Raw genomic sequence first — 14,975 nt, forward strand, 5'->3', positions numbered from 1 at the left:
AGTGGCAGCGCCTCGAGGGAGGGGACTAAGAAGGGGAAAAAACCAAAATATGTGCAACACAACTGCAGTGGAAGAGAGGAGTGGGACTACGTGAGAGCAGCAGCGCTGGCACCCGGGTCGGGGCAGGGGGAGGCCGGGGGGCTCCAGGCGCCGGAGCAGAGATTCCCCGGCAGCCCGTGGCGAAGCCCCCGGCGAGGCCGGCTGTGCCCCCAGCCCATGGGGGTCCATGGGGGGGCAGATCCCCACCTGCAGCTCATGGAGGACCCCACGCAGGAGCAGGTGGGTGCCCAAAGGAGGCTGTGACCTGTGGGAAGCCCACGCTGGAGCAGGTGGGTGCTCAAAGGGGGCTGTGAGCCATGAGAAGCCCACACTGGAGCAGGCTCCTGGCAGGACCCGTAGCCCCATGGAGAGGAGAGCCCAGGCTGGAGCAGGTTTGCTGGCAGGACTTGTGGCCCTGTGGGGGACCCACACTAGAGCAGTCCGTTCCTGAAGGACTGCACCCCATGAAAGGGACACATGCTGGAGCAGTTCTGGAAGAACTGCAGCCCATGGGAGGGACTCACGTTGGAGAAGTTCATGGAGAACAGTCTCCTGTGGGAGGGACCCCACGCTGGAGCAGGGGCAGAGTGTGAGGGGGAAGGAGCAGCAGAGACACCGTGTGATGAACTGGCCGTCACCCCCATTCCCCCTCCCCCTGCACTGCTCAGGGGGAGGAGGCAGAGAAATCGGGAATGAAGTCTGGGAGGAAGGGAGGGCTGGAAGGAAGGTGTTTTTCTGATTTGAATGGTAATAAATTAAACTGATTTCCCAAGGAGAGACTGTTTTGCCCAGGATGGTAACTGCTGTTTGATCTCCTTGTCCTTATCTCAACCCATGAGCTTTCGTTATATTTTCTCTCCCATCTGGTTGAAGACAGGAGTGATAGAGTGATTGTGGTGGGCACCTGGTATTCAGCCAGGGTCGAACCACCAGTTTACCATAATGACTTTCAAGAGCAAAACACCAAAATCCAAAATTTGACTGGTCTGGCACTGCAGCAGCAGCGATGGTGGTGAACAAGGCTGTTAGGGGATGGAAGCACACAATACCAAAGCCAAACATTAAATTCCACTCCCCTCTTTAACACTGGATATCAGTATTCTCAGGTAATTTCTCATTATTAAAGAAGCTATCATAATTAAAAAATAATAATAAAAAAAGTCATCTAACTAAATCACTGTAATTATGTTCAGTTAAAATATTACTGCAGTAATATGCAGGTATGGCCAGCACCACCTGGGTCAGAAATGCCATCAGCAGGGAGAACATGCAGAGCCCGAGGCATGAAAGCTATCAGCAGCTGCATGAAATCTTGCACCATCACGGAAGGAATGTTATCTTATATAATTAATGCATGTCAACTTGAAACAACATGAAAGACCTCACCTAAATCTATAATCTAGTAAATAAGAAAGTGTAAATATTTCTGCTCAGTTTACTATGTAATTCACTTCAAGAAGAGCTGTTCAGTTCTAAAAGGAGAAAAAAAGCTTACAATACAAATGATCAAGATCTAGCATCCTATACATCGATACAGATGACACTCTCAAAAAAGCAAAACCAAGAACCTCTGGCAGGCACAATACATTTTTTAGACCAATTGGTAAGGCTAGAGAAATTAAGACCAGCCTTCAGGTGTTCTGGCCTTGCTTAGAGAAGGCCATTATTAACTAACCATAATTTTGTTTGTAAAATGGTAAATAAGTAACCCAGCAAAATTTCTCAGAAAACAGAAGCTCATGAAAAACCAAAACACTTTTATTGTAAAAAAAAAAAAAAGTTTCAGTTCCCTAAGGAAGAAAGTAGGCATTCTCCCATGAAAAATTTGACTTAATTTACCACCTCATTTTCAATTACAAACAAAGTTACAACAGGAACTTCTCCAAATAATCTTTTTAGGAAATGTGGATACAATGTCTGACTTATAAACCCTGGGCAAGCCACTTGGTGTTTCCCTTCTCAGACTTAATATATGACTATATATACATATATACCCTTTTCTTTGTACAGCATCTAGCATTAATTGGACCCACAGAATTGAGGCTACTAGATGGGATTGAAACCTATGGAATAAATAAAAGCAAAAGCCACTTTGGTGTTACCAACAGTACTTTACACTGTGCCACAGGTAAAAAAGAGGTAGTGTAATTTGTTCGATTCTAATTTCACTCTTCTTAAAAACGAGGAATAATTCTGTGTGATTGAAGAAATTTCCCTTTACCTGTTTGATATACTAATGTTAAGCAGCTTTCTGCTGTTGGAGAAACGCCAGCTTTCTTTTTCTCTTGACTCCTGCAATGTACTTAGTTACTACATGGATAAGCAGTATTCTTTTCATTGGTAGGGAATCTTTTTTTTGGTAACATATAGAGAACAAAACTTGGCCACCACTTAATATTTCACAGAAACCTAAAGAGGCTGTTATTATAGTGTTAGACTTACTTTCAGGTAAAAAAAAATTAAATACTGTTACAAAATGGTCCAAGAGTATGTCTCTAAACTGCAAGAATGATGGAGAAATAAAGGCCAATAATCTAAAATAGTCTGTTTGTCTTTCCATGGACAGGAAAAGATGCACCTTAAAAGCCAAGAGAAGGCTCAGTTCCGTGGTATGCCATGAGGAAGACATCCATTTGATGCCTGTTCTCCACAGCCCTGTAACCTTGGTGCAAATACTGCACCAATCAAGTGTGTATCCACCTACCTAAGTATGGGTTATCTTATCCCTACGTAACTCCTTGTTATCAGCCTCTACTGTCAGATTCCCAGAAGCTGCTGAACACAACCCTGTCCATTTCCCAATCACTTTTTAAAACCTACCAGAACTGTCTTTATGATGTGCCTGTTTGATGTACCCTTCAACATCACAACTTCCTATTCTTTTTGTAAGTTAAAATCTCCCAGTACTCATTTTGTAACAATGCAAATTTTGTTAAGCCCCAAAGAATGTTTCATATCATGGCAAATTCCTTCCTAATCCTTGCTGCAAGACTAATAATTTCTAAGCGTACCAGGCTGCAGGATACAATTATTCTCAGAATTATTAAAAACCCAGGCTTTTTTGTCAGCCATGCACTGCTCTCTTCTTTTCACAAGTGTCTCAATACAGATTGGAAACATACCTGCAAACATCAGCTCTGAGACATCTGGTTTGACATGGAGACATGTAAAGAGTGGGAGAGCACACTGAGCATTATTGATTTTCTCTTTCATGTTGCTCAAAGTGGTGTCCATTCTCTGCATGAAAAGGAAGACATTATGTCAAAATGGATCCTGTAAAGGCCTGATGATATTTGGGAGAGTACTCATTTCTCTCAAATTCTCAAAGAGAAGGAAAATGGACAAACCCAGCTCCTTAAGACAAACAGAACAGAAGAATTTGTAAAAGGAAGTACTCTGCCTGAATGTCCTTGATCTGCACAGTTCAGGAAGGAGGGAGTGGGAGAAGACATGATAGGAAAATGACAGAAGCATCTGTTAAAGAATCCAAAGTAACATGGCCAAAATGAAAACAGTATTGCTTGACAAAGCAAGTTCTTTCCCTCTGCTACTGTAAAAGATGAAAACAAGGAAAAAACTCTTAGGCAGAACTGCCAATAATGATCATATAATGCTTTTCAATCTGTGCTGTTTCTGAAAAGTCAGCAAAGATAACTAAGAAAAGCAAATGGACTATTAAGAGGTTTACATTTGCTAACCAAGGATCTGCATCTCCCCCAGAAACCATTCTGGAGTCTGCAATCAAGACAGACTGAAAGTCATTATGACATAACAGTGCTAAGATGTGTTATCTGTGAGTAACCAAAATCTTTATTTCCACTTTTCACTGATTGTATCAGGTTCAGATTTAAGCTAAACATTGGTGCATTTGTTTAACCTCTTAGTAAACAGTGACTTCTAACCAACCTCACATGATCATTAACATTCCTTCATCATCAGAAACCTATGCTATATATCACAGTTCCTAAAAGCTGTGTCGCCTGCTTCTCAGTACTTTAAAGTGTTTAAAACCTAATGGCAATGTATGCTCATGAAAGACACAAAAACACGTCTTTGAATTTAGTAACACATTTCAATCCTACCACAAGACCAAATCCAAGTTCTGACTGATCCAATCACCTGACTCATTTGAGCTTAAAGTCTGTGTGCCTGATTCAGTCAATTAGGATTTTTCAATAATTAAATACAACAGTATGAAGCCCTCCTATTGTCCCGTTTCTCAGAAAAACAATAATTAATAGAGATACGGATCTTTACCTTGGAATTACTATTTGGTTAAACAAATGCTCTTTTTCTTATAGCAAAATGTGCATAAAGAGGTTGCACCACATTGTCATTTTTTTGTTGAAATTGCTTGAGCAAGTGATTTTAATACACAATGTTAAGAGCTTGCTGCAGGTACCCAGCAACTGAGTTCATTTCTGTTGCACGTGAATGCATGATGTTTTCCTAGCTGTTAAAGAAATGAGTACCATTCAGAAACATCCCAGAGCAAGGAAAGCATTTACAAGTTTCTTACCCAGTATCTTTTCAGCTATAACTTTAAATATCCCGATTACTAAATACGCTTTTGTTAAATGTTACCAAGGTCATTTCAAAAAAATATTAGCAGCGTTTATTACGCAACAGTTTCATAACTCTAATAACCATAAAAAGATGGACTCACATTATGGATAAGTGTTTCACCTATCAGCATTCCAAAGATATCTGTGAAGGTGACAGGCTGCCCTGAGCTTTTCTTATTCCACAGTGCTTCAATATAGCGTTTGACTTTCTGAGGAGTGAGCAGCAGAAGTGGGTTGTGACTCACGGAGTTCATCAACTCTTGATTAATCTCCTTTGGTCCTTTTTCTGGAAAATCTGGGTGCGAATACAAAGTTGACATGTACCTGCAATGGAAAACAGGCTCTGTAAGTTATCAAAGCCTGGTTCAATGTCAGCTGCCTGAAATGTACAATAAGCTCATAAATAATTTGATACGATTACTGATTAAATCAGGTTAATTTATTCACCATTTATACAGTAAAATGCCATTTCCTTTCTCTCAAGGCACAGAAAGCCAAACAATTTGTTCTAGATGTAAGCATACAATCAAAAACTCAACATACATTTTCATAATGTGTATGATGTAGAAGATTAAAGTGTTCCTCATTTATATGTTTAAGGGATAATGGACAGAATCCTCATAAGTTGAAAAAAGTTTCTCAAGTTGTCACAGCATACAAAAATTTGGCAGACTGGAGGTCATAGATATATACACGTGCAGTTCTTTCACTCTAAGATGTCTCTCTCTCACTCTCCAGTTCATTATCACTATCCAAAATTTCCTAAAATGTATTAGTATATGGCTGGCTTTCCAGGATCTAGATGTTTTCTTAGTAAGATGAAGCACAGTAACTACAACCTGTGCAGAGATTTAATTGACTCGCAGGACTGAGAAGAGGCCTATCGGGCAATCTTGATTTTGTCACTGAGTAACTCTGGAAACTGAAGGTTTTTTTACTCATAATAAAGTTTAGGCACACATGCAGACAACTGTGGCCTGCACTTGGTTGGCTTAAGTAACACGATGAGTGAAGACTCAAGATAGGCCATTCCCATCTTCTAGATGTTCATTTCATTGTTATTTATTCAGTTAGCTGGCTCAGGTAAACATACCACACTGGCAGGCATAATTCTGCACAGCAGTGAGATATGCACTGTGTGAGCCTGGCCCTGAGACCACTGCCCACCAATTCACTTGACAGCGCGATGAACCCCACCACATGCCTGATGTAAGAACTTGCTCCATAGTCCTTGTGCAGTCTCTAAAGCTTAGCATGCACGTCAGCTCGTGGGTGGAACAAACTCAGCAGCAAGCTTCCATGTGAGCAGAGAAAGGAAAATGCAGGATGAAGAATTCAGTACAAGGTTGAAGCAAGATGACAGAAACCATCAGGGAGGTAAATGCACTGCTTCAAGGTTAGGCATGCATCTGAGTGAACAAGCAAAAACCTGCCTCTCCCTCCAGAAAAGCAATTCTCCACCCTTTAGAAAAAGAAAAGAGCATTATTCCCAAGTAATAGACTGCATAGAAAAAAAAGTTTCAAAGTGTCAATTAATTTATTCGTCAAACAAGAGAGTTCAGATAATCTTGCTATTTTAGTACAGATTTTATAGGTTTACATTAGATCAACTAAGTATTCACATCTGGGTTTTCCCCAAAAAAAGACCTCATGGACATCTGACTGACATCTTTTCAGAATACGGACTACATACCATTGCCTAGAAACACAGTGAAATTTTTTCACACTGTGTTGCACTGTTCAACTGCTCTTCATCCAGCCAAATTATACCATCCACTTTTCACAAATCTGACAAAAGTACATTGAGATGTCTCAGCAGACAGTGATAAATCTGCCCCCTCAATCACTAGTGATAAAAAAAACAAACAGGTTCCTGGGATGCCAACCTTTTATAGTCCAATATGAATAAGAAATTTACTGTAGTTTCTAGACACTTCTAGCATTTCAAAACCTTCTGGCATTCTGAAAGCTTTCTATCTAGTTTGGGAGGGGGGAATCAAGCTTCACACAAGTGAAAAATGATTGAAAAAAAAAACAGCACACAAGGAATAGAACAGACCATCACCTATTTCAGAAGGTTTAGCAACATTGGGGTTAGAGTATTTCCTCAGAACGTGTGGAACCAAAATTCATGTGTTTCCTTAGAGGTTAAACCAGGGGATAAAACTAATCCCAGGCAGATTCCCTGCTCATTTATATTTAGCTATTCCAACAAAAGTCTTTCTCCCTTATTCTTGAAGTAGGGAGACATCCGTATAAGCTCATAATTGTTGCGGTTTAACCCCAACTGGCATTAGACTGGTAGGAACCCCAAGGTCTCCATACCAAACTCCTGCCCAATGCAGAGCCAACTTAAAAGTCAGATCAGGTTGCTCAGAGCTTTGTTCAGTCAAGTGCTGCTTTCACAGTAAGCACTCACCGAGTCATCCAGAGAGAGGACGACACCTTATCCAGCCTAGCCAAGCAAGGATGGGGCAATACGTTCCAATGCCTGACCACTCTCACTGCAAAACAGCTAATTCCTAATAGCTAATCTAATTTCTCTTGCTGTTAACTTATGGCCATTACTCCTTGCCCTTTCTCTGTGCATCTCCAAAGCGACTGTTTTCTTTACAGCTACTCATTAGGTAGCTGAAGACAACAGAAAGATCTCCCCTCACCGCTACCTTTGCCTAGTCCTCAAGGCTAAAGAAACCGAGCTGCCTTACTTGCTCATGTGCTCTAGTCCCCTAAATGCCTTGGTCGTACTCTGATGGAATGACTCCAGTTTGTCAATGCCTTTCTTGTACTAGGTGGCCCTAAACTGGATCCAGATGCAGCTCCACTATTCAGACTAGTACCGGTTATGATAAAATTGTATTATGTGACATTTGCAATACCCCCTTGAAAATTTCAAAATTTTCTTAAGATGTAACATCCTCTACTGCAACCCAATCCACTGACATTAAAACCAAATCTGCAACTTTGCACTTAATGAAAAAAATACGTAGTGTGAAGGAGTCCAAGCAGTTAAGAAATTGGGGCTAAATTTGTCAGATGTCTTTGGCTGATGAAAATTACACTGCTTTGAAATGTGTTTCATCATTTCTTTTAAGAAATGTGAAAACAAATAGTTTCAACATTTGTAATAAGTGTAACTCGGGACAACTTTTATAGAAGCCAAGGAGACAAAAGACGGCAGGTTCATAGCACTGGGCAGGGAGAAGAGAAACACCTTCATTCAGAAGAGTGGTTGAGGGACACGTAATACTGGGGGTTCAGAGCACTCTGCTGCCTACAAACCCTTGAGCTCATAATGTGCAGACAGTGCCTTTCACACAGTGACATCACTCTGATTTTCTCCTGCTCACGTGGTTCCTGTTAATGGGCTGAAGTATTTATCGAGTCAGACAGAAGGCCATCATAACTACCTGATAAGGGCATTCTAATTGAGACATCTTTGAAGATCTTTACTCCCATCTGACTAACAAACTATTTTGAAAAACAATGTAATTTCTAAATTAAACAGTGACAATAGGAGTGATAACAAGGTAATCCATAGCAGGATGCCCTGCAGCATAGCAGTCAGTCAGCTTTCTTTCCTACAAGCTGAAATACACCTGCTCAAATCTCCTAAGAAAGAATCAGTGAACAGGTCCTAGACATCCCCAGTAAATCCATCCACTAAGAAGGGGATTACTCAGTCTATAATGGAACAAAAGATCTTTCAGTGATTTTGAGAATCTCTTCAAAGTCCCCCAAAAGCATACAATCCATTTTGGGTTGAATGAGTCATTATCTTCAAATCATGATAATTTATTTTTTTTCCATTTCATCAGCAAAACAAAACAATACAAAAATATTTTGGATTTATATCAACAGCTTGAATTCTTAATTTTTTGGTATCAAGACGAAAGAATCAGTTACACAGTTCTAGTACAAACAGTATTGGCTGTTCATACAGAAACATGGGGGTGTGTGTGTAACACCTCTTTCCATCCATTCCTACTTATCAAAGCTCCTAAGATCACCTGGAGACTGAGCTGTCTTCACCCTTTGAGGCATTCTGAAACACCGCCACCCGCAGACGTGCTCCACTGACCCGCTACGCTGCAAGACAGCTGTCTCTGTATGTCTTTTCCATACTGACAGTGCACACACAGAATTTGCTGTGAATTATAACCTTAGATGTAAGTTAACTCTCATGAAAATTCATCCTTGAACTTCCTGAAGAAAAACTGAAGAAAAACAAAAGAAAAAAACCTTACCACGTGGATCCTGAGAGACCAGCAATGTAAGTCGCACAGTCTAAAACTCCTGATTCATAAAGTGCTTTCATGACTCCAGCAAACCCTACCATGGCACGAAATCCACCTCCTGAACCCAGTATCGCTATCACTGGTACCTGCGTAGATGAGAAGAATAGCGTATGACCACATCAATTCTGGTAAAGACTTAAAAGTAGTAAATAAACATTGTTCACTGATCACTGGCCAAACATACCAGTCTTGTGCAATTAATAGGTCACCATCCAGAGATCCTCACAGCAGAGAAGAAAGCTGTGCTTTCCCGAACTTGTGCATAGAAGTTCTAACAAGCCAAAAAGAAGGTAATCTGCAGTCTTTTAGTGGCACATGTATAAGAGAATGGCAAAATACTTTAATAAAGCGCTTTGAAATACGACTTTTAAACACAGTACGTTAGAATGCAACATGGGTGATCCCACCCATGAATTTACCTGTTCTCTTGGGCCAAGAGTGATGTACAATATTTGTATGTCATTTACTTAGTCCCTTCTGCTTCACAAAGAGCTGGATGGCAGGATTACTTTTGGACTGCAGCACAGGAGAAGGGCAGAGCCGATCACAAGCAAGGGAAGCCAGGAACTAGCTGGCAGCATGAGAGGTTCTGCCAAGGTAGAAAACTTGCTTCCTTCCAGCTTCCTATTTATCTTCTACCTAGGGACCATTAGCAACCAGGAGGTGCAAACAGATGGCATGTAACAAAGCACCCGGCATACAGGGATATAAAGGGAAGCTAATGTGCCTAATTCCCATGCAGGCAAGAAGGAAGATGTGACTGATGCAACACAAGGGCAGAAGAAAGCAGGAATTCCCAGGAGAGGGGGAGCTGCAAGCTTGCTGCTTCTGGCAGTGAGAGAAATCCCCCCTTCCACCTGCAGCCCTTCACCTCAGTTCAGAGCCCTGGTGACAGAAGAGGAACAAATGCTGTCAGGGAGGATTTTGGACCAGGTATCACAGTTTACTGGATAAGAAACAGTGATATAAAATCACACATGACAGTAGCTGACGACTCCCTCTTCTATGGGACCCAGGCCAACCAGCCAGTCAGACTGATTGTTTAAGGGGGGTCTGCTGCTTGCCCAGACTCCAAGTGCATGAAGACATGGAGAAATGGCTGAGTCTCACCTGGTCTTCTAGATGCTACTCCTTGCTGCTCATCCATGTGGGCAACAGTGATACCAGCAAGGGAGACCCTGGGTAGATGAGAGGTGCTTTGCCCTTTCTTGGAACAAGAATGAGGGGCACAGGCAGCTGAGACTGTAGCCTGTGAACTTGATCTTTCTAGTCCAGAAGAGGAATGGCTCAAGAAGATGCTGTCATGCTCAGGTGGTGTCACTAGTGAGACTCCTGGCTTCTTGACCATGAAGCCTTGCTTGCTGATGAAGATGGTCCATGTGAATATGAAGAATCCAGCTGACCAACAAAGTGAGGAACACCTTCATGAACACACTTGCTAATGAGGAAGACTTCACACTAACTTCACCAACAGGGTAAGTGAACAAAGGGCGCAAATGTTGCAAATGCATGGGACAATGTTCGTAGTGAGACCTGCATGTTTCTGCTCAAAAGGAGGAGTGTTCAGAGGCTTACCTCAAATGTCTCTATATTAATGCACAGAGACATCAAACAAAAAAAAAATTGGAAGTTCAAGTGCAGTCACCAAGTCTATGATACAAGCAGAACACCACAGATGTGGTGGGACAGCACGCATGCCTGGCCATGCCATGCCATGGATGGGTAGAGGCTGGGAAGACAGGAGGGGGAAAAAGGGTGCAAGGGGGCTGTGCTCTACAAGAAAGCAGCTCCTTGATTGCAGAAAATATCGGGATGCAAACAGAGACACATCTTTTGGGAGCTTCTGGGTCAAGATCTGAAAGAAAGTAACACTAGGGATGTTGTGGCAGTTTGATTCAGACAGATAACCAAGGGGATGAAGTGGGGTAAGGCTTTCTCTAAAAACCAGAAGTCTCCTCATCTGGCTGTGGTCCTCACAGGGTGGGGACTTTAATCCCCTACTGAAAGGTCAGCATTGTGTAAGCCATCGAGGAAGTTTGTAGGCAGCCTTGGTGACAATTTCCTAATGCAAATGCTGGAGGGGCTGATCAATGCTGTACCTCACCTGCTGTACACTAACAGAACCAGGGGCAAATGTGGCCACTGAGAGCTGCTTGGGCTGCAGTCCTCCCAAAGTAACTGAGTTCAGATCAGACCAAGGCTGGGAAATGAACATTAGAGTTATGACTCTGAAACTCACTAAACTCTGGATTGTTCTGGGACTTGCTAGGCAGAATCCCCCTAATTTTCTCTGATGGCAGTAAACTGAGTGTTGGCAATAGCCTTCCTTCCAGAGACCACCAGGACAAGCCAACCTCCAGAGGTCCCTTCTAACCAGTATCTTTATGACTCTGTTCTATCGTACTTTTTATTCACTGCTGTTTGCTAATAGCGCACAATATCTGCGCAGACTCCTCCATTCTAGGTTCCTTACAGGCACAGAAAGGTAATGTCTGATTTTTCTGATTCTTCAGGTCAAGTAGTAAAATACATATATATAAACACACACACACACACACACACACACAGATAGTCAAATGCTGTAATTAAGATCCTCCTTAGCTTCCTGCCTACTGAAATAATGTATAGAATTCCAGGTTCAGTTCACTCAAGCAGATTTGTGGCACTGCTTCAGACCTTGAAATCTAATCAAAAGGTCTACAACTAGGTGAATAAACCACGTCAGGTCTCAGCATTACTAAGGACCTGCCCCATGATGCCCTGTTACTTAGAACTCTGTTTCCCTGGTATCTGAAGAATTAGAACTTGTTTGAAGAAATCATCGCTTTTAGCAAAATTTCTAAATGAAAACACACTCAGAATTTATTTATCCATAATTCAAACCAGAGAAGATATTGAATTCAGTTATTAAATAAACTATTTCGTTACAAGACCACAGAAATTTTTAAGACAATCCAAACACCAGCTTTAATCCAAATTGTATCTTTGTAACAGAGCCAAAAGCAGTAAAAATTACTACTGAGAAAGAGAAGAGAGACAAATAATATTTTGGCCAAGAGTTTAAAAACACATTTTATAATAAAAACATCTGATATTACTACATAGCATGAAGACAGTCTCAAATTTACAACTACCTTGCAAAAACTACAGGAGAGAGAAGAAGAATATAGGTGCACCTATACACCTACTCACCTATCAAGAGATAGCGAAGGGAGCAAAAGCAGACCCAATAACAAATGACACCATATTGAAAATATATGTACAGGGGTTTTATACTTCTTTCCTTCTTACTTCCCAGCCTTCCCAGCCTGCCTTCAAAGTGGTTCCCCTCCACGACATAATTTCCCCAAGTATTTAAAAAGAAGACAAAATAAAATAGAAATTCATTTGCTACCATCATCAAGTATTTTAGGCTAAGGAAAGGTCCTATCTGGTTCCCAGTTTCTGAGATGTAGAAGAATTTTCCACTGTTCCATGGTGATAGGGTAGCAACCTCTTGGTTGTTACCAAGCATAAAAGGAATTACACAGTTGTGCCGAAAGCCCCTGTTTGATCAAATGGATAAGTCGTCAAAAAATTCACTGAAACATAATTCAAGGTGCCAATAGATGGGATTAGTTATAAGAAAAGGAATCACATGACTACCGAGTTCAGTTTCCTTCTGCAGACTCCACACTCTAAGCAATGCAACTCCATGCAGACTGAAAATGCAGTCACATGGAAATGACCATGCACAATGACCAAGTAAGTTGAGACATTTCTCGAGGCTTCCATTCCTCAAAACCTGCTTATTCTTGATGCAGTAAGATTATCTGATTATCTTCTTCATAAGTGTTAAGCTTTAGTAATAGAAACCACAGGTATTTACTGGCATCAGCATTCATGATGCACCTCCAGAGATAGCGATCTATCAAAAAAATGACAAAACAAAGGTAATGATTTAGGACATGCCTGTTTTGTTAAGCCAACACCCCAATAACGGAGCAGTTGCTTTGTACAGAAGAACCGTATTACTAATCACAAATTTAATCATGTACGTTAGGCTTTGAAAGCTCTTTATAACCACTACCTAATTAACCTACACAGACAAATCCAAACAGGATGAAGACAGTGGTCTGCAGGTGCAAGCCTGGAAAAAGTATGCAAGAACACTTCCAAAGCACCACTATTCAACAAATCTATTCATCAGTTAGGTGGCATGAGCACAAGGGAAAATCTGAGTTTTCTTCAGGATCCAGAGAAATCCAGAAGGAGGATCAATAAAGAATGTCAAGAAGAGTCACTGGTATCCTGACTGCAAATGCTTCCTGTACACTTAATCTTCACAGGCATTCTGGGAATCATAGGTTCCTATACTGGGGGAGGGTGGGTATACTGAGAGGTGGGGGATGTATAGTACCTCATAATTTCCACTTGATAGCAAAGTATGAAGAGCTGCAATCACTACTTTATTTCTATAAATGAAATTCAAATAAAGAGTTCTAGAGCAGAGAGCAGCAGCTTAAGTTAAGCTTCCCACACTAAATGAAGTTTTTAAATGATGAAAAAATAACTGAAGAGAAGCACCTACTAGACATTTACATTCATTTATTTCAGCCAGCTGAATACAAGCTGACTTGTAGGCATAAGTCAGGTGATGAAGCCTGAGTCCTTTCCTGCTTTGCAGAGTAAGGTAGAGTACGTTTCCAAGCAGTTAGGTTTGTCAAAGCAGCTTTTTAGCTGAAAACTGGTTTCCAACACATTTAAGGGCAAAAAACAGTAAAATTTGAAGTTACATAAACCCATCTTACAAGCTGCCCTCTAGGATAAACAGGGCAGGGGCAGGGGGGAGTAGCTGCAGAGTACAAAGGGAAAAGAACCAAGAAGCCATCTCACAATCAGGAAAGAATGGAGACTAGGTAGGATCCCAAGGCACGCACACTTCTCCACGTACCCAGGCTGGGGCTGACACACTCCACACTCAGGCACTCTGAAACCCAAGTCCTTTGTGCATAACCAGTAAAACCATGGCAGAGGTACCAAACCCATTCAGGCAGATGAGTAAACTCAGATCAAAAGGGTAGAGTGACGCAGAAGAAAGTGATGTGGTGAGTCAATGGCAAAAATGTGAATTGGATTTGAAAGTCCTGGAGAAAAAAGCCCGTTGCTCCCATCCCTGGCCACAATGCCATGCTCAATTCTATATGGTTGAGCCCACTTTGAACAACCAAAAGGCCATGCCAGCATGGATTTCTTTTTCCTATGGCTGGTCTGCATGGCACAGTGCTGAGGGACTGAAGCTAGCTTTGAACAAACTAGCTTAGACATCACCAAACACCACTGAACAGGATTTAACAACACTAATGAAGTGTTTTGTCAATACATCTGTACTGTTTCTAGGATCCACGGGGCACTGTACGATGTGGACAAACTCAGCACCACACAGTTCCACTTCAATCAATAGGCGCCTCATCTCAAGTGCTGACTGCTTAATCACCAAACTGGGCACGAAAATGGAAAGGATTTGGGAAAGAAGATATTTTTTCAGAAAAACAAGCTTTGGACACAGCCATTCAATCATATTTTCCAGTAATCTGGCAAAAAAAAAAAAAAAAAAACCAAAACCCAAAAAAACCTGAAATCTATTAAATCTTGTTTTGGCAATGAGTGGAGCAGATGTTTTGAACTAAATGCCCTGGAAACATAGTGCACAAAATCTGGACAAGAATACCTGTGGTGGTTTGCTATGAGGTACAGAGATGATTATTAGTTTTTTTGTCTTCAAATCCAGTCTTAGAGAAGACACTTTCTTTAATTGATTACAGTGTTTCTAGAAAATTGTTTAAAGGAACAAAAATTAACAAAATAAATGGAGCAAAACCACAGGTACAAGAAATCTCATCCTCTGCGTTTTCAGAATGTGCCTCAAGATAAAGGAAATTTGGAAGTACTCACTTCCCCATCCAGAGTTGTATAATTACTTCACTGGTATTACAGTCTTACAGCATTCCTGCAAGGCACATATATTGCTATTCACAGATGAAGAAACTTAGGTGAACTTTGAGTAAGTGACTTGTTTAAGATTAAACAATGA

The 14,975-nt window shown here is 41.2% G+C and overlaps 1 protein-coding gene across 1 annotated transcript in view; it reads right to left on the reverse strand.

Annotated features, from left to right (window-relative positions):
- Positions 1-14,975, reverse strand: part of PLA2G4A (phospholipase A2 group IVA) — an 86,091-nt gene that overhangs the window by 20,399 nt on the left and 50,717 nt on the right. Inside the window, exons 9-11 of the mRNA XM_055815244.1 lie at positions 8,852-8,988; positions 4,706-4,928; positions 3,162-3,276 (exon numbers count right to left, since the gene is read on the reverse strand). Of these exons, the coding sequence (XP_055671219.1) occupies positions 3,162-3,276; positions 4,706-4,928; positions 8,852-8,988 (475 nt within the window). The remainder of the gene's footprint in view (positions 1-3,161; positions 3,277-4,705; positions 4,929-8,851; positions 8,989-14,975) is intronic.

Source organism: Falco peregrinus, chromosome 10 (genome assembly GCF_023634155.1).
Source record: "Falco peregrinus isolate bFalPer1 chromosome 10, bFalPer1.pri, whole genome shotgun sequence".
NCBI classification, from domain to species: Eukaryota; Metazoa; Chordata; class Aves; order Falconiformes; family Falconidae; genus Falco; species Falco peregrinus.